Source organism: Agelaius phoeniceus, chromosome 1 (assembly GCF_051311805.1).
Source record: "Agelaius phoeniceus isolate bAgePho1 chromosome 1, bAgePho1.hap1, whole genome shotgun sequence".
Classification (NCBI taxonomy): domain Eukaryota; kingdom Metazoa; phylum Chordata; class Aves; order Passeriformes; family Icteridae; genus Agelaius; species Agelaius phoeniceus.
The window spans coordinates 104,382,222-104,410,040 of NC_135265.1; the positions used below are offsets into that span (position 1 = coordinate 104,382,222).

Below are 27,819 nucleotides of genomic sequence, written 5' to 3' on the forward strand. Positions count from 1 at the left end.
CACATTTCCTTCTTGTTTGTCGCAGGTTTAGTGGCTTTTGTGGCTTTACAGTAAGTCAGTGGAGTGATTTTACATAAGAAAGCAATTCAGTGCTTATGTGAGTTAGTTTTAAATTGAACCAATTCATTAGGTCTGATCCAAAGTAAGTGGCAGGAGCATGTTGCTGGAGTTAGAAGGAAAGGAGCAGGGCTTGTCCAATTTTGGCACCACATTAAATACAAAGTGGTGAAGCACAGCACATGTTGCACAGTGTTTGTGAGAAGCTGCCAGGCAACAGAAGGGATCAGGCACCGTTTCCTTGCAGCATCCATTGCTGGTAGACTTGTGGGATTTTGAACAGGGTGATCTGTGTGCGTCACTTCTGCTTTTTCAGGAGGATGGAATTTGGGGATTGAAGTTGTGGGAGCTATTTTTCTCCTTCTCCTTTGTTGTTTAAATTAATTTACTCCTGTTTGCCTCTTATTCAACAGTTCTGCACAGTCTTGAATGGTGGCAAATTGCTCAACTTAAGGAGAAAGGGTTCTTAATAAAAGACAAAGGTATTTAGTTCACTGAAGGACAAAACTAGAATCCCAAAAGTCTGAAAAAAAACATTTTCAACATAATTTAATTTTTGCAAGTATTAGAAGTAAACAATATTCACTTCATAGTAATTTACATCTCTTGTAGATCTGGTTTAGATACCATGCTGGGAAAAGAAAATAATCACTTTTTTTAGTTAATGCAGATAATATATATCCAAAGTATAGGAACAGATTCTGTATTTCACTAGGTAATGTCAGCTAGACTGCTTTTATCATAATTTAATTTTCTGCCTTTTCAGTTTAGGGTTCTGTGGCAAACCTAAAGTTTGAGTGATTTTGGCTTATTTCTACCTATAAATAGGAATCAGTTTAAAGGCCTGGATATAAAAATCGTAGGTTTTCTTAAATTTCCACTTGGTACTTGACAATAATGAGTTTTAAATGTAATTCTTCAACTGTGTAGCTGAGGCTCCAGGAGGCATTCTTTGTTAAGAGTGGCCTTCTTTCAGTGTAAAGTTCTTCCCTGGAAATGAGTTCTGCTCACTGATTTTTCTCATGGTTCTCTATGCTAATTTAACAAGAATTTTTTTCCGATTTGAAGTAATAGCATTTAAATATTTCCTTTTTACAAGGTGCCTTATTATAGCTATTACTGATTTTGATGTTTTACTGATTCATCCACATTCTCCAGTAACTCTGATAACAAGCATGGTCCCTATATGCATGCTTCCTTTTAAAACATAAAATAGAACTTATACCAGGATTTGGAGACATAAATTTGTAATGCTGGTGTGAGGTTTCAGTCTTTAACTTAACAGGACTGTACAGGAAATCTTATACTCCTGAAAAGCAGTAAGATCTCTTTGACTGCTTGTATTGGAAATAATTGATTTTTCAAAATATTTGCATATGTGTGTTCTCTTTGTGTTTCTGAATTTTTTTAATCTGACATCAAATAAGGAAAAATAATTCAACAGTCCATTTGGAAAGTAGGAAGGAGCAGCTCTACCCTTTTGTATTTCAGAGGAGTTAAAGGTCTGAACATAACTGGGCTTAGTTACTAGACTAACAGTTATCTACAACTCTATATACTAACAATTAAAACTTACAGTTTTAAAGAGCCTGACAGGTTTGCTTATGCTGAATTGCTTTGCAATTCAGTCTGCACAAAAAAACCAACCCTGAAATACATGAGAAATGCTTACTATAAAATGTCATTGCTGCCATCCTAATCAGACATATGTTAGACACAAATGTTTTAATTGAAGTGAACAATTACCCATTTTAAGAGTCTTAGTCAATGTTTTCAATCTGAAGTGTAGGTTTCATTTTCCACTTCAATAATTAACTTCTATCCAGCTGTGTGACTTTCTTGCAGATCTTCCATTTTTTCAAGGACATATTAAATTGAGTCAAACAGGAGCTCTGACTTGATGGATGTGATAAATTCTACCAGCATAGGATTGTCCTGTTATAGATGCTTTCCAAATGGACATGGATTATGCTCTGAGAATCTTGCTGTCATAATTTAAAGTTTTAGAACTCTACTGTTTTATATCCTTTCTTTTGTATCAAAGTTGATGTTTTCAAACTTAATTTAAAATTCACATATTTATCTTATTTCTTCACATTGCTTAATTTTTTAGCCAAGCATGATGAAATCCCCATTCTTTTGCCTTTATAAGACCAGTTAGGAAGCTGCATTGTGTATTTACCATTTGTATTTCATATTGCTGCGATTCAGTATAATTTCCCTATTCTCAGTTCTTGAACAATCTAAGCTATTTAGTAGCCCATTCAAATTATGGCTTTGGTATTTACATCTTACTGACCTTTTTTCTTTTCTTTGAGCATTAAATTAAGCATGTGGTTTAATATTTAGGTTTACTTTTATCAAAATATATAATTGATTGATTGAGAATTCTAATAGTATTTTTTTCTAAGTCTAGAAATCTTCATTCATTCTAAAGCTGACTTTTCTTCTCCTTAGCTCATTGGCTAGCTGGTCTGCCATGGGTCATAAATGCTTCTCTCCATTTAAGTTCCTTGAAAACTTGAGAAAAAGGCCTAATTTTATGACTTGTGTGTCAAGTTGCACACACCAATAAGCTGTGGCATGATCAGAGTCTTAAAACAGTTTTCATAGAAAAAAGAAAGACACATACAAAAATATTCATTTTTAGTGAAGTGAATGTTTTGCTGATAGGAACAGAAAAGGTTTGAAGGTGAGACTTTCACTTGAAGGAGGCTTCCAACTCATCCTATTCATTTTCAGTATGATGCAGAATGGTATGGCCTTGTCCATGGAGACATGTCAGGAGACATGTCACACAACAGTGGTTGTGTGTGAGGTCCTTTAAAACCTCTGCCTATGTTTCACAGTGTTTCTGCTAGATCCAAAGTCATTAGCCAAGGACTTGACTGAAATGAATTCCTTGATGTATAAAATAATTCCTGTGTGATGGAAAGACTCTAAATTTTGGACTGTGGCTCATTCCTCTGTCTTGGTGAAAGGACTTACAACCAGCAGAGGTGTGGCGGGTGGGAACAGCGATTACTTTGGCTCCACTGCACAGTTGTGTATGTAGTAATATTTTAGGTGAGTCATTGAATCTTTTATTTAAACCTCCTGAGGTTTATCTAGGTCTTTGTTTTGTCGACTGGGTTGATTCTTTTTGTTGATTTTTGTTGATTTGGGTTCAGCTTCTCTGATATTGACTCCTGTCTATAACAGAAAGATACCAATTTACTCTTTATGGGACTGTTTGAAGATAATCATTAATGGGGCGAGGCATTCAGATGTGAGGGTGGCAATATAATCAGTTAGAAATATTACCTAGATGGATGTGGGTGTTTTGGGATATCTTTACAGGCTGTGAGAAGTCCTGGGGTGGATGCATCTTTGTGATACTTTAAAGAACCCAAACAAACAAATCAAAAAAACACCACAAAACTCTACAGCTATTTCTCATAGACTCTGTTTAAAATATTTTCATAGTTGTATATCACAGCCCTGGACTATTATGTAGTTTATCAGCTTAATTAAGAGAAATGAATAGACCAGTGAATTAAAATACTATTTTAATATACCAACTTACCAATAGTAAAATACTATTGGCCACACTTATCTTTAATGGTATTCACTTTTTACTGTCTTGGGGGAAATGTTGCATTTCTGGCTTTCACAGTGTCATCTCTTTGGCCGCTGTGCAGCGCTATTCCTCTGAAAAACTCATGGAAAGGTAACCGGCTTTTCATTTCATTATTTTTTCAGGAGAATGGCACTTGTGTCTATTTTTACTTTTTGTTCTACTTTCTCTGTTTATTCTCTACTTCTATCTGTTAGAGGTATATTAATCAGAGAGATTTTAAATGTTAGATTTCTAAATCTAGGATCCTGACTATTGTGATCCCTGCTGTACAGATTGCAATTTGACATTTCAAATAGTCATCTAATGTTTAGATATTTCTTGATGACACCCAGTCACAATTTCTTCTAGACAGCTTCCTTGCAGTTTCAGATGTAATATATTGCATCAGCTAGTAAAGATTTTTATGTTAAGCTTAACTGTAAGATTACAGTGACTGTAATTGCTTTTTGAAGACCATTATGATCTTAGCCAATATAGCAAAAGACATCAAATAATTCAAGTAGTGTCCTACTTTTCCCTCCCAAAAATCTAGATTTGATTTTTAATGTATAAGTGTGGGAAGAAATAAAGAAAAAAGGCTCAGAGATAATTCGTTCTTGAAGTTAGGTAAAAAAAAATTTTACAAAATATAATACTTTTGAATGTAGTTGATGTAAGACATATGAAGTCTTATCTCTTTATATTAATTTTATTATAGAATGCGTTCATTTATGTTTAGGTGATTTATTCTGCATGATTCTTTTAGAAAAGAGTTTAAAATACTACCTGTAAAATGTTAGTTGTACGTTCTTGTTAGCAAAACATAGAAACCTTGCACGTCACCAGGTGGAAAGGGCTCCTTCCTGAATAGAGATTTACTAAGCTTCTGAACCTATGTGACCAAATAATTGTTCTCAGCTCCATTAGAATAAAGGGCTTGCTTCAGATCTAAATCTACAGAATTATGAATAGCATGGATGATTTAAAGTGACATCAGTCAACATGATTTCTGTAACTGTCTAGAAATGTTAGCTGTCTGTTAAAAAAGTGTTCAAGTTTTTAACAAAGTACTTTATAAGTAAGCCAAGACATCCTTAAAAAAGTATTTAAAGCTACATACCAAAGAATTTTACATTGGCAGGTGTTATGAAATCAGTAATTCTTCACTTAAAGATCAATAATTTAAATGATATACAAGGCAGGGACTGTATAATTACTGATAAAAATATATGCAGATGTTTTTGTGTTTTTGTACTTCCTATTTCATACATGTTGATGGAACATCTTTAAATGTATTGTGTGTAATTATATAGTCTCCTTTTTACCAATATGCTTAATTCTCAAGGGATTTTTTTTGTATAAGTGGGCATAACTAATGTTGTTTTCCACTTATCTGAAGTTAAATGAAAAAAAATTAGTGGTGCACTCTTTGTTTCCAGGGTTGTACTGCATTAACTGCACACTCTTTCTGAGGTGACAGTTTACTATAGACCTCTGTCCTGTGCAGTTATCTCAGTGATTTTTTGGATGCATTTGAACTTGTGACGCAATCCAAAATCCAGAAATTACCTTTATAACAAAAATAAGTTCAAAAAGCTTTTTGATAACATTTTTTCCTCTAACAGAAAACATTACTTGCTGTTAGCTTTAATTTGAGCAAGAAAACTGAAAACTCTAGAATAAAATGTGACTGGTTTGAGTTATTTATCAGATTAAATACAGACAACAGTTAAAGAAAGATGCTCATTGGCATTATTGTTAACGAACTGGATTCTTTCACCAAAATGATGTAGGTTCTGTTACCAAGTTGCATACACCCACCTAGAATTTTGCAGGTTACTTACAGACTTTGATATCACTGTATAGTATTTATTGTTTTACTAACCTTTTAGCAAGCTGCTCCACCATCTCAAAACACAATCCCTTAGAAACATCCATATAATTTGAGAATGCATGTAATAGAAATATGTTCAATAGAAATTTTTTTGAGAAGTGCTTTAATACCTTTTTTAAATTATAGATAACTCTCCATCGAGCATTAAGGGTCACATAACAGTTATACCATAAAAATACCAGTGTAAGTTTTCTTGCAATCTTTTCGGATTATGGATCAGTCAATATTTTCTAAAGATTATGGGGTATCTTTTACCTTTCTCTTAAGAATGCTGAATATTGAGGACTGTATTCGTTTTCTGTATTTTGTGTGGGATACTTTTACTAGAAATTCTTCTAATTGAGTTCTTCTGTAATTCGTTCCCATACTTAAGGTGAATGGGAATAATGATGGATGAGAAAAGGTTAGAATAGAGATTTTTGAAGTGACATTTTTAAAGGGAACACCATTTCTGAGCAACCAGGGGTATGTTTATGTTCATTAATTCAGTTGCCATCTGAGAGAAGTGAAACTGATCCCTGAAATACAAGACAGAAGAGGGAAACAAATAGCAATAAGAAGCTGAAATTGCTAAGAGGAATAAAATGAATATCCAGAAACTGGATACTAGAAATGGTAAGTGAAGATAAATCTGGAATGAATTCCCAAGGAGAAATGATGTTATACACTTAAAAAAAAAAGAAAAAAACAAACAAAAACCAAACCAACAACCCACCTCCCCCCAAAAAACCCCACCACCAAATAATTAGTTTAACTTTGACAGTGATGCCACTCTTGAGTTCTAGCTGAAGTATACAAGCAATATTATTTAAGGAGGTCATCTTTTCTGTATTTTAAGAATAAGGCCTTGTTTTAAGACTACAAGTATTTCAGGTTAACTGGAGAATTCTGTGTCTGTGAAATGCTTGACTATGAAAAGAATGAAATAATCTTGTGAGAGTATCTTAGGTTATGAAAATATGATTGGAAAATATATTGCATATTGCAAACATATACATGCAAAAAGGTATGCTTTTTCTTTTAATGTACTTTCTATAATTTGCACTGATAATGTTTTTCAGAATCCCTCTTGTAAGTTAGGCTTAAAGAGGAGAGTTAGTTTTTGTAAAGCTTGTCCCATCTGGATGCATGTTTCTCACTTCTGCTGTAGAAGTTCATGGCCCAAAGGAATCCTGACTATGAGTTGTACAAACAAAAGTAAATTAAACCTGAAACATAAAAGTTGGTAGGAAATTTTAAAATTTTATGTAGTCTTCTGTTGTTGACCCTCATAGTCTTTATTTTATTGCTATTCATTATTTTCTTTACTGTTTTGCTTTGATGTTGTCTTTTATATGCCGAAATATTCATGTTGCCTCTTAAAGTGCTGCTGTTGGGTACAGCTGGGTTAACGGGCCTGTGAAATCAGAGTATAAATTCCTCAGCATCTGAGCTTTTGGAAGCAAAAATACTGTGACAAAATATGGTGTTGCTGAAGCCTATTACCAGTGCTGTCAGCTTGCATTGAAAGCAGCGCACCCCAAAATGTCAGGCAGCGGGACTGTTGTCGAGAGGGCTAATTAGGAGCAATTAGCCAGTCTCCCTGCCGGGCAGATCGCTGCTGCCTTTCTCCTTTTTGCCCTTACCCCTGCTGTCACCGCAGGCTAAGGAGTTATGGCAGTGATGCTTCCCTGGTAGAGAGAGAGAGAGAGAGAGAGGGAGGGAGAGTGTGTGTGTGTGTGTGTGTGTGAGAGAGAGAGAGTGTGTGCGTGTGTGTGTGTGTGTGTCCGTGCGAGCGCCCCGGCCCCCTCCCCGCCCCGCCGCATTGTGGAGGGAGGGACCGCGGCCGCCTCCGCCGCCGTGCGGGGCCGGGCGCTGTCCGTGGTGCTGAGCCCGGCGGGACGGGCGCTGGCCGAGGTGCTGATCCAGTAGGGCCGGGCGCTGGCCGAGGTGCTGATCCCAGCGGGGCCGGGCGACGGCCGGGTTCTGATCCCAGCGGGGCCGGGAGCTGTCTGAGGTGCTGAGCCGTGCTGCCCTGGCGGCACCATGGTTTTCGCTCCAGGTAAGGACAGCTGCATCCCGATCCCAGCCGGGTAGCATCGCAGGAAGGCCCCGGCCGTGCCGGAGAGGTGCTGTGGGGAGTGGGTAATGGGTGAGGCAGAGCTGCCAGCAGGCAGAGGCAGGTAGGTTCAAACGAGGATGTTTAGCTTAGAATTTCTTTGTGGATCCGAAGGTTATGAGGGTTCTCATCATGGACAGGAGCCTCCTGTAGAAGTGTGAAGGGTGCTGTGCTTGTCAGACTGCACTAAAGGGTCATGAAGGGGGATGTGGCCTTTCAGTGACTGGAGAGTGAATCCCCCTCTGCACCCACAACAGTGGCTGCTAATATGACCATCCCTGAAACTAATGGAAATAATTTATAAATTTCATTTCCTCTTTCCTCCCCCTCAAAATAAAATAAGTATTTGAATTAAAAAGAACAGAAAGTTTGTTTAGTCTAGTTTTTACTGGAGCTAAATTGAAGATTTCAGCAGTTCATGTCTAATGTGAGAGTTCACTGTATAAGAGAGCAGAATCTCTAGTGCATAGTATACTTTTGTGTTAACTCATAAAAGAAGCAAAACTATGGCAATTTTCAATTGGATTTGGTACATTCTGCTTGGAAATAGGCAGTTGGTTGTTCAGAAAAGGATGGAGAGAGATGAGAGGCCCAGTAGCTCCAGGGTGTAAATGTAAGTCATGAGTAATATCTTCTGTAGGGACATGACTTGAAAATAACTTCATTAAAGATGTATAACTTTCAGTAAAATAGTGGGTCAATAGAAAAGGGAAAGCAAATGCTGCAACTTGACAATGAATAACTATTAATACTTTTGTTTTGCAAAGCTAACAGAAGTTTTATCTTTCATGAAATTCTATATCCAATCTCTGAAAGGGTAAGAATCCAAAAGTTTTACACTTTTGTATTAAAAAAAAATCTTGGGTCTAACTTTGCTACCCAATTCAGTTAAATTTTATAAAAAACAGTATCTCTTTTTAACAATCTCATTAATTTTGTCTATTTAATTGCCTGGTTGCTCTCTATTTCATATGTTCATGTTTACATCATGCTCTGAAATTGGGATCAAGTTATTTGTCTTAATAGAACAATCCACTGATTTTTGTTATACACCTTCAGCATTAGTGGCTCTTTCCTGAACTCCTTTTGTCTGTCACACTGTCACCATTAACTGTACAAGTTTTTGAAATGCTCTGTGGGACTGGAATACTTCAGGAAGAGATTACCGCTAAAATAATGAAAGCATGCACATTTTTTATCCAAAGACTGAAGGAGAACAAAGCCCAAAGCTCATTAATAACTGCATGAATTGTTCTTTTCACAACTCTAATCCATAGATGGAAAAAAAATCCTCTGTCTAAAACTGTTTTATATAGTCATTCTTCAGTTTTCCTTTACTCAAAGAAAAGCCCATGGTCTCCTTGCAAATATTGCCATAAAATACTTAGGGCAACTAAATGGGAATTAGTAAAAGAGACGATAAAACAATCTATTGTGTTCAAACAGAGCAAGCCTGAGTAGATTCCAATTTTTACTGCTTTTCTTCCCTGCAAATCAGCTCTGCCCTGGCATTATCCCTTCACCAGATATTAAAAAAAGAAATTAAGAGGTTTATGCATCTTTAGCATCTTCATAGTACTTAAGGCCATATGATGTAAAAATACTATAAGTCTACTAAGAAACTGACTTTCATTTCTTCTGTCAACTTTCTGATTTTATCTTACTGTGATGAATGACCTCATTTTCTGTTCCATTTATTTGTTGGGGTGTGAAGGAGGAAGTAAAAGATTTATCTAACTGTAAATGGTTAGGGTCAGATTATAAAGTTCCAGGATGGGATAGAAAAAAGAAAACAAAACAACAATCAAAAGAAAATTCTCTTCCAGAAATAAAAATTATGGAAGTAATTTAGCTGACAACAAAGAAAAGATTTTGCAGATGAAAAGGATGATGGTCTTTTTCTTAAGGTCTTGGACATATTATTTTGGAACTCTGAATTAATGGACTATATTTATAAACTGTTAAGTAGAAGCAGCTTATCAAGTTTAAATTACTTTTTAAAAGGAGAAGCTGACTGACTATTTACTGAATACATACTTTCCTGTTAATCTTCAACTCCCTAAAACTTATTATCTCCTGTGTTGAGAAAAATAACACAACAAAACAGCACAAAAACAAACAGCCTCCAAAGAAGCCTGGCTATTACTGAGATGGATAGATAGATAGATAGATAGATAGATAGATAGATAGATAGATAGATAAATAGTTAGATAGAAAAACTCTAATAAAATGGCCAGTATTCCATGCCAAAATTGGACCTCCTGGCTCATTTTAGACAGTGTACTGCAAAAAGGTATTCTTCATTTTCTACATTTATTCATATTCTTCCCACTTAAAATTAACATTGAGACTGTTCCAGAAAAGGAACTAGGAGGGCATTTTTCCTTTTCTTGTTTTAATTTGGCTGAGGCTTCATTGCATTGTCTTGTGCTGATTGATTAATGATGTGCTGATGTATAGGAAATGCAGTCCAAGCTCTGTGAGATGTCTGGGCATTCATTTTCCTGGATAATTCACACATGTTGTACTGCCCTCTAGAATGGGGGGATGATACATGAAATTCACACAAGCTACACATTACAAGGTTTAGTTTCTTTAATTTTCCTGAATTGAAATGCTTTAGGCAGTTTGAAATGTAGATTACAATAACTATATAACAATATATTATTTTAAATTGCATGTAAGGATGGAAGTATGTATGAGACTGCAGTAGAGAACCATGAAATTTCAAGGATTAGACCAAAAAGCAGAGAGAAGTCATAATTTTGAATTGGCAGATCTTAAAAAGTTTTTCTTAAATTTTATTTAGAAGATGGTATAATCCAGAATTTTAAAAATATCAGTACCAGATTAGCCTATAAAATATTGCTAACTATAAATAATTCCACAGATTAAATATATGCCATTGTGAGGTAGGAAATAAAGGGGCATTAAAACATTTATTTGTTCTAATACATTAGTAAAAATTAGATTATGCAGCAAGATTTTTGCTGATAGCAGATCATTAGTTTACCATGATGTGATCACTTCCAGTATCAGCATTTACCAGATTTAACAGTAACTTTAAATGTTGTTAATCAAGCTACTTCTTTGCAAAATTTCACTTTTCCAAAAATTACCTTGGGCATATTCCTTGCTTCTTTTCATTTCCAAAATGTTTTCCTAATGCAAAGATAAAAAAAAATAAAATTTACTTATGATTTGTCTGCACAAACACAATACAAAGGTGTTTTTCATGCTTCAAGAATTTTTTTCTGATACTATTTTGCACAAATCACTCAAACACATGTCTTACTCTTACTCTGTAAAACCATAAATAAAGTAACCAAATAATAGAGTCTCATCACTGCAGGCCATAATTGTTTCATCCAGTACAAAGCTGTGATTTTCTGGGTTTTGTTTTTTTGTTTATTTGTTTGTTTGTTTGTTGGCATAGTTTAGAAAGGAATCAATTTTGAACTGAATACCTCAAAAAAGATTGGAATATTTACATTGACAGGTTGTTTCAGGTCAAACACTCCCTTTCTTAAGCTTGTGTCTGCTTTGAATTGTGTGATTTCATCTTTCAGGTGAATCTTGTTATTTGTCAGTTTAATTTGAAGAATTCTTTTTACCTGGCAGTTTCTCTATAACTAGAAACTCAGATGCTTTATTCAACACCCTATAGTTCTAGAAGGAGGAGGAGGATATAGAATTAATTTTTGTATCAATATTTTTATGTTAAAAAAGTGTGAACACAAAGTTTAAAGATAGACATTAGAGAAGTCAGAATGTTCACAGCTCAGCGCCTTTTTCATGCAACAGCAACACCAGTAGGTTTTCAATGAGCTTTTCATCAGTGCAGCTGTTCTTGACATTTTTAAGCTGGGAGCAACACAGCAGACTTGTATAATGACAGTGAAGATCAGAAACGCATCCTGTACCAAACATTTTAGGAATCTCATTACACTGCAATTGAAGAAATAGCAGCTGCAAACTGAAACAGATGTTCTTACTGGTCTGAATAGTCCTGATCTTCTCCAGTGGAAAAACTGGGATAACAACAACCTGTTGTGTTGCAGAATGTGAAGATGTGAAATTTCTTGACTTAATTTTTCTTTTTTTTTTTTTTTGATTACAGTGTTACAGGTACTATTGCAGATTCCTGACCACAATAACCAGATCAAGACAGTATGGAAGGGCCTGTTCATGAATGCAAAAATTGCTATCAATAACTTTAATTCTTTGAAGGTACACTGTTGTGGGATATCTCCAGTGTTTGTGCTGACTGTGGTACTCTGGCACTCAGTTATGCAGTGCCTTTCATCCATGAGAACAAGACAGGATACAGTTATTGTCCTTATTAACTGCTGTGCTACATTCTGCTACTGCTCTAAGTTCTGCAGTCCCTCCCAAAAATCTCTAATAAAAAATGTAAAAGTGTGTAAATATAGGATTCTTATTTGATAGCTTAATGTTGATAAAGTCGGTGTGTAGGACATAATTTGAAAGTGAAAAGCAAAACTATTTGTCAGCCTCATACAGTCTGAAATAATAGAGGTTTTGTTGGGTGTTTGTTATGGCTGGTAGTGAGTATGGAGGCCAGTTGCTGCCCAGAAGTGTCTGAATGCATTTACAGCTCTCAACAATAGTTCAAAGTGTTTGCCACCTGGTAGGAAGAAATCATATAGGAGGAAATTCCCTATTCTCTTTTGCTGAAGAAAGATGTTTCTTGTGCTGACCTTTTCCCAGTGACACATTCATCTTTCCCCTGCTGTGAAACTCCACTAGCAGACCTCATTAGTGAGGTGAAAGAAATTTAGTTCATAGATATTCAGAAATGTGATGAAATTAGCAAGTTAAGAAAACAATCAGCAGTCCTAGGTACAATCTTTCTTTAAAGTACGATTCAACATAGTGTTTAAAAATGGCACACAATTTGTTGTTTCAAATATTTAACAGAACTGAAGGCTTGAATAAGTGAGGCTGGCACCTTTCACTTCGCTGTCACTGGATTAAATCCTAGGTGTGAGAAGAATTCTGTTATCACAGTGGCTGTGTATGGCCTATATTGAAGGAGTTGTTCATAGTTGGGAGATAGTGGTAATAAGTGATATAGTCCTTATTAACATCCTTACTGAACTGTTTATTGAGCAGGAAAGTCAAATTGTAAATGTCGAAAAGGAATGAGTTACGCTGACCTCTAGAGTTTGTCCCTCCAAGTCATTGTTCTCGAAGGTGAATTGTTTTCTTTTACTTGTTATAGACATAAATAATATCATTCCAATCGTATAATTTTTATTGTGCTAATGGAAATAAATGCCCTTACTGTAAAATACAGTGAATGGTAGATTTTTTCTATACCTCCAATCTTGTCTATTAAAGATTTTAAGGACATAATGCATTGTATTATGTTACAAATACTAGGTTAAACAAAAATTATTTGCAAGCAATGCATTCAAATTTATTCATAGCCTTTGTGAAGTTTTTTGCCTATTAGTTGGCCATGTACATCATGTCTTTTACACAACAACTTGAAAGATTCTACAGAAATTTAGTGGATATCAACTGGAACAGAGTCTTTACTGATGTTAGCAGAAATTAAAAGCTGACTTGAATAGCCCTAAAATGCTTCAGTTTCCTTTAGAGTGCCTTGCAATGGAAGTCAGGGGAGGTGAGCTCTGTGTTTCTGTTGTCTGCCCTTGCAAATCCTGTAGTTGTGTTTCTAGAAGATGCTGTCTTTCATCGTTCAAGAGAGTTTGAAATTTTTTTGCCTGAAGAAGTAAAATGAGCCATGTTCTACTCAGGCATTTCACTAGTGGTGAGGCAGACATAACCTCCTGTGGATTACTTGTGTTTGCTTCACTTTGTAGTATGTGTATTGATAGAATAATCCTAAATTTTCTGTCTTTGGGCAGTGAATCCACTCATGATTTATCAGTACAGAAGGGTTGCATATCCATTAACACTTCTGTTAAATACTTGCTGATTGGCATGACATTTTGTCTTGAAGTTTTCTTAATATAGCAGAAAATATTTCTCTGGGAAGACAGAGAATCAATTCCAAGAGTAGAAAACAACATGTGATGGCATCCTGTTGTAGAGAGATTCTGTCAAGATTACAGCTACGAAATTAAAAATTCCAAAAAAGGGTTTTGGTCTTTCTAGGTGCCTTTTAGGTTTATATAATCTGTGTTTTACTTTCTATCATGACTTTGTGCATATACATGCATGTGTATATGCCCATGGGAATGGCCTGAAGGTGTGTCAGGGGAGATTTAGGTTGGATATTAGAAAATGGTTCTTCACCCAAGGGGTGGTCATGGCACTAAAATAGGCTCCCCAGGGAGCTGGTCATGGCACCAAGCCTAACAGAGTTCAAAAGTATTTGGACAGCACACTCAGGCACATGGTGTGACTTCTGGGGATTGTGCCAAACAGGACAGGAGTTGGACCCAATAATCCTGATGGGTCCCCTCCAACTCAGCATATTCTGTAATTTTGAGATTCTACATCTACATATACATATATATATACATACATATATATATATATATATATATACACATACATACATATATATATATATATATGAGTATATATAATCTCAGGCTCAGTTGCTAATAGCTGCATTTACAGCTTTCATACTCCACTCACATTCTAAAATAAACAGGGAAATTTTTCTGTACTGCTGTGCATGTGCAAATTTAGGGCTTTTTGTGGGGGATTTTTTTTTCCTGGGGGTTTTTGTTATGAGGTTTGGGGTTTATTTTAGAGCAAGAGAAGGGCTCTGCTTCACCTGACATTTGGCCAGACAATTCAATTTTTGACTCTGAATAATCTGGTATAAATTGAAATATATCTAAAATGTAGCAGGGTGTTTTCACTGGCTAAAGCAGAATTTTTGCTGGCTTTTTACAGCTCATGTAACCTTTTCCCTATTTTCTACACTTAAAAAGAAAAGCAGGTTCAGATATTGCAAATTTTAATTAACCTATATATAGTTCTTTAAGACCAAAACCCACAAAATTTGTAGAAACACAAACACAGCAGCTAGCAAAATAAACTTCCATTGAAAACTTGCCCTTTGCTTATGCTCTACAGTGGTGGATACTGAAAGTCTTCTAACACAAAAGCTGTGTTTCAATGGGGATCTAAATGAGCTTTTTGATACAGATTCAGAAGACCTACATAAAAGTTATGTAGATTTCTGTGCTTAATGTTTTCTTTTTAGATAGGAATCTCTGAGCACCTGAACTGTAGAAAATAGAAGGCAGAGGGGGTCAGATGATGAGTGGTGTCATTCAGGGCCCCATCTTGAAACTGGTGCTCTTTGATACCTTCATCAGTGACACAGGCAGTGGGACTGAGTGCACCCTCTGCAAGTTTGCAGATGACACAAAGCTGAGCTCTGCAGTTGGCCCAGCAGAAGAATGGGATGCTGTCCAGAGGGACCTGGACAAACTTGAGGACCTCATAAAGTTCAAAAGTCCAAGTGCAAAGTACTGCACATGGGTTGAGGAAATTCCAGAGATGAGCACAGACTGGAAGAACTCATTGAAAGCAGCCATGATGAGAAGGTCTTGGGGCTACTGGTGGATGAAAAACTGGATGTGAGCCAGCAATGTGCACTTACAGCCCTGAAACCCAACCATATCCTGGGCTACATCAAAAGTAGTGTGCCCAGCAGGTCAAGGGAGGTGGTTCCCCCACTCCACTCTGGTGAGATCCCACCTGTAGTGCTGCATCCAGCTCTGGCATCCTCAACACAAGAAGGGCATGGACCTGTTAGAGTGGGTTCAGAGAAGAGGAAAAAAAAAGATGAGGAGAGGCCTGGAGCACTTCTCCAATGAAGTCAGTTTGAGGGAGTTGGGGTTGTTCAGCCTGGAGAAGGGAAGACACTGGGGAGACCTTCAGGGAGCCTTCCAGTGCATAAAAAGGGCTTATGAGACAGGGAGATTGAGTTTTTATATGGGTAGATAGTGATAAAACAAGGGGAAGTGGTTTTAAACTAAAAGAGGGAAGGTTTAGATTAGATATTAGGAAGAAATTCTTCACTGTGAGCATGGTGAGGTACAGAAACAGGTTGCCCAGAGAGGTTCTGGATGCCCCATGGCAGGGGATTTAGAATTAGATATTCTTTAAGCTCCCTTCCAACCCAAACCAATCTATGATTCTATGATAAGGGTCACCTGTGCCACTGGACCTCTCCCACCTTAGAAGAAACAGCTTTTGGTGTAGAGAGGTTTCTTATTTTAGTATTTGCAACGTGCTCTCTAAAAGAAGTAGGAAAATTGTGCAGATGAAGAGAAAATAAATTTTTCATTAACTTTGAAGCAGCTGGTCCCAGATGCTCTTTAGGGAATATCTTCTTTTTAATACACTGAACTGCAGCCTAAGACTCAAAAACCCTGTTAAATTAATCTTAGTTTACAGTGTTGAATTCAGAAATATTTCTTTTGGGACCAAAATCTGAGTATCGCATTTTTGAGTTTTGGTGTGACAGAATTGTCAGTGATTAATATTTTTAACTACATTCAGACTTCAAAGCTGAAAGACGCAGTCCTTAAGGAGTGAAGTTATTCCTATATGTGAAAATACCTAGAAAATATATAGATTGAAGTGTATAATCTGGTTTTAGTTAATATTATTGAACTATGGCAAGAAATCTTACTAAAACATTGAAAAAATGCTTAAGAATAGAGAGGTCTCAGCAATCTCTTAATCTAAAAAATTCATTTTCACTGGCATATTTCAAATTGTATTAAATAACTTGCTGGAGTCTTTAAAAAGATAGCTTTATATATAGCAAAAAACCCAAAGAGAATTTCAGATATTCTTATCTCTTAAGAAAGAATAAAAACTCAGTGGAAAAAAATTACAAAACCTGAGTTGAGATATAGCTAATGTCTGAATAAAAAGGTACAATGAAGTATTGCTGTGTAGACATTAGTATGTCTTTTGAGACAGCTTATCTGCATTTCTGCTCTTCTCTTTTGCCTTTATATTCCTCCTCTATTTGTATTCAGAGCATAGTTATTCCAGCTTCATTCTTAAAATTTGTTTTGAAGAGCAAAGTAGTCTGTGCTGGCCCCCTTCATGACACAGTCCCTCTTCCATGCTGGCTTAACAGCAAGAACTGGGTATGAGGCTAGGGCAGAAAATAAACCTGAACAGAACCTTAACTTTGCAACATTGACTTTCACTAGAAATCCCCTGCACACAGCATGTCAGGAAATTGGAAAAACACAGGATCCTACATTAAAGTATTTCTGGCATTTCTGATATGTTCAGTGTCCTCTCTTCCTCAAGGAGTCAGGGTAAGTGAGTACTGTCTCCTGCTGCTTGACAGCTATTAGTCAGGACCTCACTGGGCTCTATTTTAGAGCATGAGAAATGGTACTCGACAGAATTAACTCTAGTGCAGTTAAGAATACATTTATTACTATTTTTTTATTTTAAATATTAAATTTGTAACTTCATTGTAGGACCTTTTAATGAGGTCTCTGAGCTCGCACCATTACTGACATTGAGACAAATTGGGTTTCTAATTCTGTAGAATATTTTAATGACTCTCATGTGCAAAGTTGGTTTGTGCACATGTGTTGTGAAGTCTTCAGCCCTGGCTGATTGCCATGTTCATTCACTCTGAATGTAATTAACATGACTCATCAACATTTTGTGATTGTGAATCTCTTCTTCAAATTAGGCTTCTTGTGCTGAAATCCCAGCACCAACCTCTAAAGCAAATCAAAGAAGGAGAAATCTTAACCACTTCAATTCACAGGTTACAAAATATTTGCCAGAGGAGGCTCAACTTCTATATTGTGGCCAACAAGATGGAGAGATATGTTACTGCCTAATGGCAAAGGGAAGCTAAAGAACTGAGCTTGGTTTCTTGTAGAAGAATATCAATATTGATGCAAAGAATGTTAATGTTAATTATTACAACATTCACACATACATGATGTCATTACAAACCTGCCAGATTCTGTAAGGTTTTTCAAAATCTGTAGTTTATAAACACGATTTACATAATAACATGCAGCTTTTTGCTGTATGCACAGCTCCCATGCATCCACACTGGACCTTCTGATGAAATAAAATCATCATGGTCTTGTCTATTTATACTTTCATTCCATTTAAAATTTTCATTTTTCCTGAATTAAAAATAATAATAATGATAATTCTTATTTAAAAACTAATTCTAATGTTGCAATGCTGCAGGAAAGAATAATCATTAATTATTGCAATCCAAAGCAATATATTGTAAAACTAATGGTAAATTTTTAGTTAAAGACTATACCTGTATAATCTTATGTAAATTTGAAGAAAAAATATATTTACTTCTTGGCTCTTTCAGCTTCAGAATTGTTGCATAAATTTAAATTATAGCTAACAGGGGAATGCATTATGCGTAATTCTGAGTTTTAAATTGACCAGAAGTTTATTTAGGGAAATGTGATTTTTATTCTTATTTTTAGATACAGTTAAAATTCAAAGTGGTTTATACAACATACAGGAACAATAAACGTTACAAGCTTTGAGGAAAGGTGAGTGTAAAGGTCTTTAACTCCTCACTGTTTATTGACAGCATTAGTGGATCTGGGATAGACTTGCATCTTTGCAAGATCATGCCTGTCATAGTTTACCTTCATGATAGTATTCCAAATAATCCTAGGAAAATGTACAGCAGGGAGCTTAGTTGTTGATTCAAACTTATCAGCCATTATTGAGTGTTACTTATTAGGAGTGTTTTATAAAGGTGAAATAAATTTAACTTCTAGCTAGCTGAAAGGAAATAGCCCCAGGGGATATCAACAGAAAGTGTGGGAGACTACTTTGATTGCAGGCTAGAAAGGAAGTGACTCAGGATACTTTGAAGAAAATGAAGTGTATAAATGAGAGAAGGCTGATGTGCAACCAGAGTAAATTTCCTAAACATTTGATGTCTAAATGCTTTTTCTCTTTAGTGTATTTTTTCCATGTATAACTTTCTAGAATATTAAATAGTGTAGAAATTTCTCAGAGGATGTAAAGTCTTACACGCAAGGAGTCCTTAGACTTAAACTAATATTAGTTCTATTAATTGAAATTAATACTTGGAATTTACTTCAAATATTTTTATTCTTTTTCCAAACTTCTGTCATATTTCCCTTCATGGGAAACATCCTCAAGCAAGCCAATTTCAAGGCACTGATACATGCCTCTAATTTTAGGTAGAAATGGAATATGTGACTGACTCCTGCAGCCAGTCCAAGATTTTGATGTGTTTTGGATCTCTCAAACTGTATTTTGGATTGCAGAACCAGACCAGTGTTTAAAAGTTACTTTTCATCTGCTGAGTTAGTTGGCATAAAATTTATGGAGAGTAGCACAAGGTAATAAAAACATGCTAAAGAGGCTTCATCATGTGTTGATGATAAAATTGCTGGTTTGTATTTAACATCCCTTAACCCAGATATTTCAGTATTTTATTTACAGAATTGGGGTGCTGGGTGTGAGGGGCGAGCATCCAAAGATAGAGAACAAGTAAAGATTTTCTAACTTCAAGAGGAAAATGTAGTCTTTAGAGAAGGAAAACTAATAGGCTGCATGTGTTTCTGATGTTGTTCAAGTTTTTCCCGGAAATTACTTCAAATGACATATTTGTCATGGAATTTTAACTTAACAGTTATACTTCAAATCTTAAAAAAATGGTAGGTAAAAAAGAATTATATTTTATCATCTTAGTAACTCTCATTTTGATTAGCTAAACATGAAACACTTAGCCAGCAGGAGCTATGTATTTTTTTTTTTTCACTTGACTGAAAAAGTGCAGTTCTTAAAGTGCCTAATTAATTCTATAGGTACTCAAATTTCTGCCTGGATGTCCACAGCAGTCTGTATTTCAGCAAGGTGGACACAGATATGTTCCAGCTCAGCCCCTTTGGGATTCTTGTATGAGTCATCTCTGCTTTCCTTTCTTCTTGCTCAGAGTAGGTCCAGTGTATCAATAAATAAGTGAGCTTCTCAGAAAACAACTTTCCAACTGCTTTCCTTGAAATTAATAATTGGAAGAAGAGGACGTAGTGGGGATGCTTTTTTGGGAAACTGCTGTTTACTCATTCGGGAAGTGGAAAAGTTGTGATTTATCGCAGCCTAGCCAGCTAAAATCCCAGGAATGGAGTAGGTTTGTGGTTGGAAGGGACCTCTAAAGGTCATCTTGCCCAGCTCCTACTCAAGCAGGGTCATCTAGAACCACTTGCCCAGGATCACGTCCTGTTGGACCAGCTCTAATAGGTACGATATACCCAGGGGAGCTGGATGTTTGTTTTTGACTGCTTGAAGTCTCTGGCAGTCCAGCTCCTACAAATAATGGTCCCAACACAGGCTCAGACCTGGGTCAAACACAGTGTCAGATATCACCCTCCAAAATAACTATCATTTTCACTTGGTTTCTAATTTAGATGGTCCACACAAGCTGCCAATGGTCTCATTGTTCACATCACCCCGGGCCAACAACTTTGATTCTCTCTGTGTCTGAAGCCAATTATCTCTTGTTATCTGGGTTGCTATCATCCTAACAATTTTACACAAATATTAATTAAGTTTATTCAAGCTGCTTCATTTCCATTCTGTGCATACCTAAACCCTCAGAGGCTGGGCAGAGGTAGTCCAGAGGTTTTGAGTTCTCTGTTCTTGGTTATCTCAGCAAATAAAAGAATCATCTAATGACTTAGAGCTGAGCAGACATACTCTACATCTCACTTATCTGTGTGGTGCTTTCAGACAGGTTTTGCTCCTGAATAAACAACTGAAAAGCCCAGAGAGAAATGCACTTGAAATCTCTTTTTGTTCAACTGACTGTTGCTATGGATGACCTTTCTAAAGTAAAAATATTTAAACATCAGACTTTGTAGATTAATTGGCAAGGACCAAATAAATAACAAAGCATCCCTAAGGAGAGCAAACTGAGTAATTTTCAACAGCGATGTGCCTAATCACAGTATGTTTTCAATTATATTCTGGGGGTTTGTGGCTTTGAGGATTGGAAAATTTCTTACATTTCATATAACCTCATTGTCTATTCCAACATATTCATTTTTATTTAGAATTTTATGTTTATCCCTGCTTTTGTTAATAATTTATCTCCTGAACATCAGATGTGTTGATTGATCTTTTTCAGCCAGGCAAGAAGACTAATTAGTTGTGTGATAAAATGTGAGTTTATATTTGAGTAGTAAAGAACTATCTATACTTGATCTGTTAAATAACATTTAATTCCGTCCAAAACCACACTGTTTCAAGTGCTGAGGAATGGAAAAAACTGAATCAGGGAAGCTGACTGTGCCAAGAATTCAAGTGATTTCTTCAGTCAGCTTTTTGAGTTTAAAACACTTTTTCTATGTTTTCACAGGCTTTAACCTCTTACTTTTCTTTACAGTGATGAGTACCCCAGACCTGGGCACAGCACACCAGTCTGACTGGAGCTGAGCACAGGGGTAGAGTCACCTCCCTTTGCTCCTGGCCATGCCCTTTTTGTAAAGACCAGCATACATTTCTGGACTACAAGCCATCTTAGACAGCTTTTTGTCTACCAGTACCAGACAAAAGCCAGCTTTTTGTCTACCAGTATCCCCAAGTTCTCCACAAATCTGCTGGTAATAAATTCACCACCCAGTCTGCATTGATATTAGGCATTACTTTGACCCAGGTGCAAGACCCCTTGTCTCTTCCCTCAAGCATATGGCATATTCCCTAAGGAATCAAGTGATTCTTTTCTTTCTATGTTAAGTTTCCTTGAAAAAAACCTGAACATTGGGAATTCATCACAATTTCAGATACGCACCTCTCATAAAAGCACCTGATCTTTAATTCACTCTGTTTGATTTCTCTCAGGATACAATTCTTAATATATGTAATTAAAACAGACAGTAAACTACAAATCCTATGTCATGAAATACTTGAGCATAACAGTTAACTAAGAAAGAACTGAGATGAGCATCTTTAAAATCAAATCTAGTGATGTCAGTAGCACCTAGGCTAAGCATTTCAATTAGAAACTGATTTCCTATATGCCAATAAGTGCACATAAGAATTCTTTTTTTAAATCAGTATCAGCTGTGACCATTACAGACTATTCTATATTGTCCAAATTGAGACTTATGTCAGGAGTCAAAATACTTTTAAAGACAAACCTCTTAACATAAACTACTCTTCTTCATTCCCAGATGTCAGTAGTCATACTACATCATTTTTCTCCAAGTTTTAACACTTTAGCCAAACAAGGAAGTTTCACTTAAAAATATGTATTTGACAGGTTGTCATAGAAAATGTTCTCTGTTTTACCTACAGGGATCTGAGTATTTCTTAATGTTTTGCAGATATTTTTGAAAATCTTTCTAAGGGTTAAAAAGCTACTCTAAACAAAATCTTGTACCTTGAAGTCAATTGGGATTTGATAGATGAGGGCTTTTAATCTGAAGTAAAAATAAAAGAAATGTTAATGAAACAGTTGTTTTTTTCTATGTGGTGGTGAGGGAATACATATAAGGTTTGCAAAATAAAGTCCAATTCCCTATCCAGAGGCACAGCTCAAGACAAAATGGATGTGAATCACAGCTGCATGAGAAAACCTTCCTTTCCTGTCTTACTGCATAACACATCTGTTTTTGTTTCAGCTGTGAAGTTACAGCTGTCCCCAGTGCTGGGGAGTGGGTAATTGAGCTGTATGACTCAAAATCTCCCCCTTCTTTCAGTCCTGTGGTGCTGAGCACGCACAGGCACTTTCCTCCCTAATTTATCTTCTTCAGTATTGGCAGGTTTCCTATGTAATAAACTGTCCTCAGTCACTCTGTGATTTTGCTTCCCCCCTCCTCTTTTTCTGTCCTTCACGTTTTCATGGACTAGCCCCAAATTCTTAGTTCCTTTTCTTTTTTGTTTGGCTCTGGCAGGTGAGAAGCCAGGGCTGGAGCAAGATGAAGTTAAGCTGCAGATTGCCAGCAAGCAGATTGTGCAGACTGCCATCCTCCGAGCAGTGCAACAAGTTTCCCAGGAGAGCCAGCAAAAGGAGAAGCGGACAAACACCGGTACAAGCCTCCAACTAGAAAGAGGAAAACTAACCAAGAAGCATGAAAAGAAGTAAAGGAGGAGATTGGGGTTTTTCTACTCCAGTCTGCAAGTGTTTTCAGCCTTCTCTTTAGTATCAGCTGTATTGCTAGTGCAATGCTACTGCTGTAAAGCAAACCAAAGTATTATCACACCTAGACATAGGGAAAAACTGCAATAGTCCTCATCTGAGAAATACTAAGTGCATTAGATGAATAACTCCATATTTATGCAGTGCCTCTTAACAGAAACAATATAACCATAGCTGTAAAAGTAGTTTCAAGCACAAGCTCTAAAGATATGAGCTTATTCTCAAAAGCTTGTTGCCAGTGCACTTTCATGCTAAGTTCTGTGAGCACCATTTACGTCAGTTCAGCTGGACGGACTCTTCTCTGCATTACTGGGCTCACTGAAGCTCTCTTGGCTGAAGAAATCATTTATTGTCAGGTGTAGCAGAATGATTTCAGGCTCCCTTGAAGCACGGGTTTGTACTTTGCTTTGATTAGATATGAACTATGTGAAATGGCAGTATAAAGTGGATTTGGTAAGTTCTGTGAACCAGTGTATTTTTTCATCTTGGGGGAAAAAAAAAAAAGCAATCCAGTATGACTGCAGTGACTGTGATCTATGACTATGATCATATACCTATGATCTATGTCTTTTTTTAAAAGAAGATAAATACTGAAGTTTTAGTCTACTTATTTAAATACTTCTATACTTCTGCATAAAAATCACTTGTGCCTCAACTATTCCTTTTAATTTTCTTGGTATTGAAAGAAAAGGAACTCATGTGAAGAAAAGGATTTGGCCAAAATTTGCTCCAGTTTTGCAATTCTTCTGAGTCTTGGTTTACAGACAGTGAAGACTGAAGTGTCTTAAAAAAAGGGGGGTTAAATATATTAATATCTTTAAGGATGAAAATATACAGTATCTGAATTCTGTCATGGTAGGTATGTCTCACCTGCTGGGTGTAAAGTGACTTTGGATATTTGCAGTTGTTACATATTCAACTTAAATAGCACTGCGTGAAGCTGGTGATATAGAGCTTATCCTTTCAACTGCTCTATATAGCTGAAGAAATCCATGATGTTTCTGAAAATACAAAGTAAATAAATGTACCCTTCACTTTTATTGCTCCCTTTATGTAATGATGATTGCACTACTACACATGTGAAATGAATAACAGTATATTTAATTCCAGAAGTGGCTTGTAGCTCTGCTTCAAATGAATTCCTGTAGTAATACACCTGGAAATACAAAGAGGAAGATGCCCTGCAAAACTTTCTTAATGGCTTTTCTACTCAGCTAGATGATCCTCAAAGAGACTGTGGGTTAAATAATTGGCTATTACTGTGTCCAGTTGCTTGTGTTAAATGATTTTGGGATTCCTTCTCTCAGACAGAGGCTTAATCATGAATAACCACATACTGTAATATTAAGTCTTGGTAATCTGCTTGGTTTCTTTTTTTTTTTCTTTTTTAAATTTAACAGCACTGACTCGTACAAGACAGTGATTTAGCTCAATTTTCTTTCATTTAACAATGCAAAGAGGAATTCAACATGATTGAAAGTGTTCCAAATAATCTAGTAATAAAAACTGACCTGGATTCCAAGTAACAGGTGGTTCACTTCTGTAGACACTGGGTGAATTTTTATTCAAGCAAACTTTGAAAGGTGAAAGTAGTTGGGTCCTGAGGTATGTATGTGTTTTTGTAATAGGGATTTTTTAACCATTAGCTTTTTCACCAGTTCACCTTTGTTTGGGAGGTAACTCTTTTCAAGCACTCTTTGCATTTTTCTCTCTGAGAGCCTAAGAAAACTGATCATGAATAAAGGTTCAGTTCTGAGGCTGATGAGCAGACAAGTCTGGTGGATGAGAGAGAGCAAACCTGTTGGAGAGACTCTGTGGTGCAAAATGGTTTTTGCCATGGACTCACCATGCTGCAGGAAGGAAAGATGCAGAACATCTCCACTTCTTCAAAATTATTTTACTTTTTAAATGCTTTTTGTCCCCAGACATTTGAAATATGTTTGGGTTAGGTGTTTTCTTTTGGTTGGGTGGTTTTTTTGTTGTTGTTGGTTTTGATTTTTTATGTTTTGGTTTTTTGTTACTGATAATAACCTTCATGTATTTTTGAAACTGTTCCTTTTTATGCCTTTTTTTTTTAATTAATCATTTTGGCAAAAGAAGATTTTCAAAATCCAGGGCCTTTACCACTGCTTTTGCTACTTCTTCTGCCACTGCTTCATATGAGCCTATTCCACTCCTCCTCCCACTGTGCACTTCTACAATATCCATTTACTGTCCCTTTGCTACTGCCCTAGTCCTGTTAGGCACACTATTTATTACTCAACTGTTTAATAGTCATGTCCATCATTGTCAGAATACCAATGCCATCAGAAGTCTAATATCTTGGAAAATAAAAAATGGCTGGGAGCCTTGGCTTCTTATATGCTTATTAGACAATCTCATGAAGTACTCTGTGCTCATGAGGTTTGTAGTAATTGATGCATTATTCAGCACAAAAGAATACATATCTTAGAAATACAAGGCAATCAAAAAGGTATCTATAAGTAATTAAAACAAACTTACCACTTATTAGCACTTATAGTGGTAAGTAAAATGTTGTACAAATATGTGAAATTATATTTATCACAACTCCATAAGAGCAGAGGAATCATGTGTGTGTGGCTATCCTGCACTATGCTTGTTATGTTGTCATTCAGGTTGATTATAACAATTTTATTATCATGATGCACTCTTCTTTGTAAGATTAATAAAGCAGCAATGCCTAAATGGAGATTCACATGGCCACAGCAGGATGTTGTAACAGATTACTAAATGCCACCGTACATCAAGTTTTTGGTCCTGTGTGGTTACACTGGAAATCTCTGCTCTAAAATAAATAAAACCAACAACTGTGACTTGGAAACAGCCATATTAATTTTGTCATTTCAGAAAAATAAAAAAGCATTCTGTGATAATATTATGAGTTGGAAATTCTTGGATGTTTATTCAATAGCAAACAATCACCTAGAAGTCTTGGTGATTGACTGACTCTACTCAAGTTATGTATGATTATTTTTTTCTGGTGATATTTTTCAATGTCTCAGATTATAGTATGTTTACAATGGTAAGTACATAAAATTTCTTTGTAACTATTCTTAATATGATTACCATGAAATATGCTGCAGTTGTTCTTTAAATGTGTGCCTATGTCAAATACACAGTTAATGTGTCATTACTGAAGGCTTTGCTAAAAAAAAGTTTAATTTCAATTAGTATAAAATATAAAAGGAAGTAAAATGAATTCTTGAAAGAATATGTGATTCACCCATTCCTTTGGTTATCCACTCAGGTCTGAGAAGAAATTAAATTAATAAAAACCTGACTCTTGACATAAAGTATTTTTCACAATGGGGTTCCTACAACACAGGGATCAAGTTGCCAAAAGAGTTTGTGGGAGGTGGGAGGAGAACCTGAACTATTAGTAAATGTATTCTTCACTGCTTCAGTAAGGAGTGAGCAGCAGTACTGATGGAGCCTGATGAATGGGTTTTCTCTTCATTAGGTTTTGGTGCCTCATGGTGTGGTCTGGCAGAATCTTTTTCCCTATTTTGGGTAATAGGTTTTTAATTTGTGATGTATCCTGCTGTTCAAAACAAGTACAAGTAAGATCTCTATTCTTTGCTTCCAGAACTTCATTCACAACACCAGGTGGACATGCATGAACTTTTGTTTTTAAAGATCATCTTCCCTGGATTTAGTCAACATGCCCAGTGATTTCTTTAATCCCTAAGACTGAATGGGTGAGCACATATATTATCTGTGTGCTCAGGGAACACCAAGAAATAGATACATATTTTAAATTCATTTGTTTCTAAGCTGTTCTTGTCTGTCAGGCAGATTTTCTTTGTTTAATTAACATAAGCAGCTTTTCTTTTCTCATCACTTTTCCTCCAGTGACTTACTACTTGGATTTTGTTGTACGAGCTTGCTAGTTCTAACACTAAAACAACAATAGTTGACATTTATAGTTTGGCTTTCATTAGAACCCCTGAGGTGTTACATGTTCCATTTTGGTGTGGTTTTCATCTTTTCTTTCACTAAAGATGAGTAAAAATAAATGATGTACTAAAGAGAAGGAGTTTGTGTGGGAGTTGTAGTTGTGTTGGCATTTTTGGGGCTTGCTTTTTTCTCCTCCTTTTGCCTCTAGCAGAAGACCACATGGGGCAAATCATCATGACTCATTCACATGCACTGTGACAGTAGCTCAATGTAGAACTTGCACAGAAAGAGAGAAAATTTACTCTTACATAAGCTGGAAACTGAATTCAGTTATTCTAGGCTGATTCTAAAATGTTAGAGTAAGACACTCCTGACAGTTTAAGGAAAATATTCCTGTGCGCTTTGAGAGTTGAACCCCATTTAGAAACACCAGCTAGTGAAGACTGTAATTGCTTGCTTTGTAATATGAGGTGGAAAATAAGTACTACTGTATTGTTCTGAAGATTTAAATGATACCTCCTTGTGTCTGTGGAAGACTTTGAATTGTGTCTGTGGAAGACTTTGAATTGTGTCTTTTGGCAAGGTGACCCATTTGCTCCTGCCCTATGGAGCGAATTAGCTGCTCTTCTGTGTGCACATGAATCCCAGAAGGTTTAGCTCCTCTCTTCAGTTGCTACAGTAGATGCCTTTGCCTTGTATTTGCTTAGCAAACATAACTCCTACTAATGCTGTTCCCCCTCATTTCTTTCCCGTGAAGCAGCTCATTCTAAACATCCTCAGTTACAAGACTAACTGTAGAAGCCATCTGCTTCCTGAAATGGGAGAGTGAATATAATAAATCTTCTTTGCCTCATTGGAGGGATATTGGCTCTTTCCCACATCTCCCTGTATGTGTTTATTTCCAAAGAGGACAACTCTGTTAGCCAATGCTTCCTTGCTATCACTGGCTGATGTTTTACCCATAAAGTTTAGCCAAGTGATCTTCAATATTTCCTTCCAAGGAAAAACTGCTTCAGGAACAGAGTTTGTCCTGACTTGTCACAGTTTATTAGACCCAGCTGACTTCAGCTGATGACATACATGATTTGGTTTTT

General features: G+C 36.2%; 1 protein-coding gene across 1 annotated transcript; it reads left to right on the forward strand.

Moving 5' to 3' along the window:
• The first annotated feature begins 7,301 nt into the window (after positions 1-7,301).
• Positions 7,302-26,861, forward strand: AKAIN1 (A-kinase anchor inhibitor 1). The gene is made up of 2 exons (XM_054634899.2): positions 7,302-7,590; positions 22,563-26,861. Exons 1-2 carry the CDS (start codon positions 7,575-7,577, stop codon positions 22,751-22,753), a joined length of 207 nt encoding a protein of 68 aa, XP_054490874.1. The 5' UTR covers positions 7,302-7,574; the 3' UTR covers positions 22,754-26,861.
• The last annotated feature ends 958 nt before the right edge of the window (positions 26,862-27,819 follow it).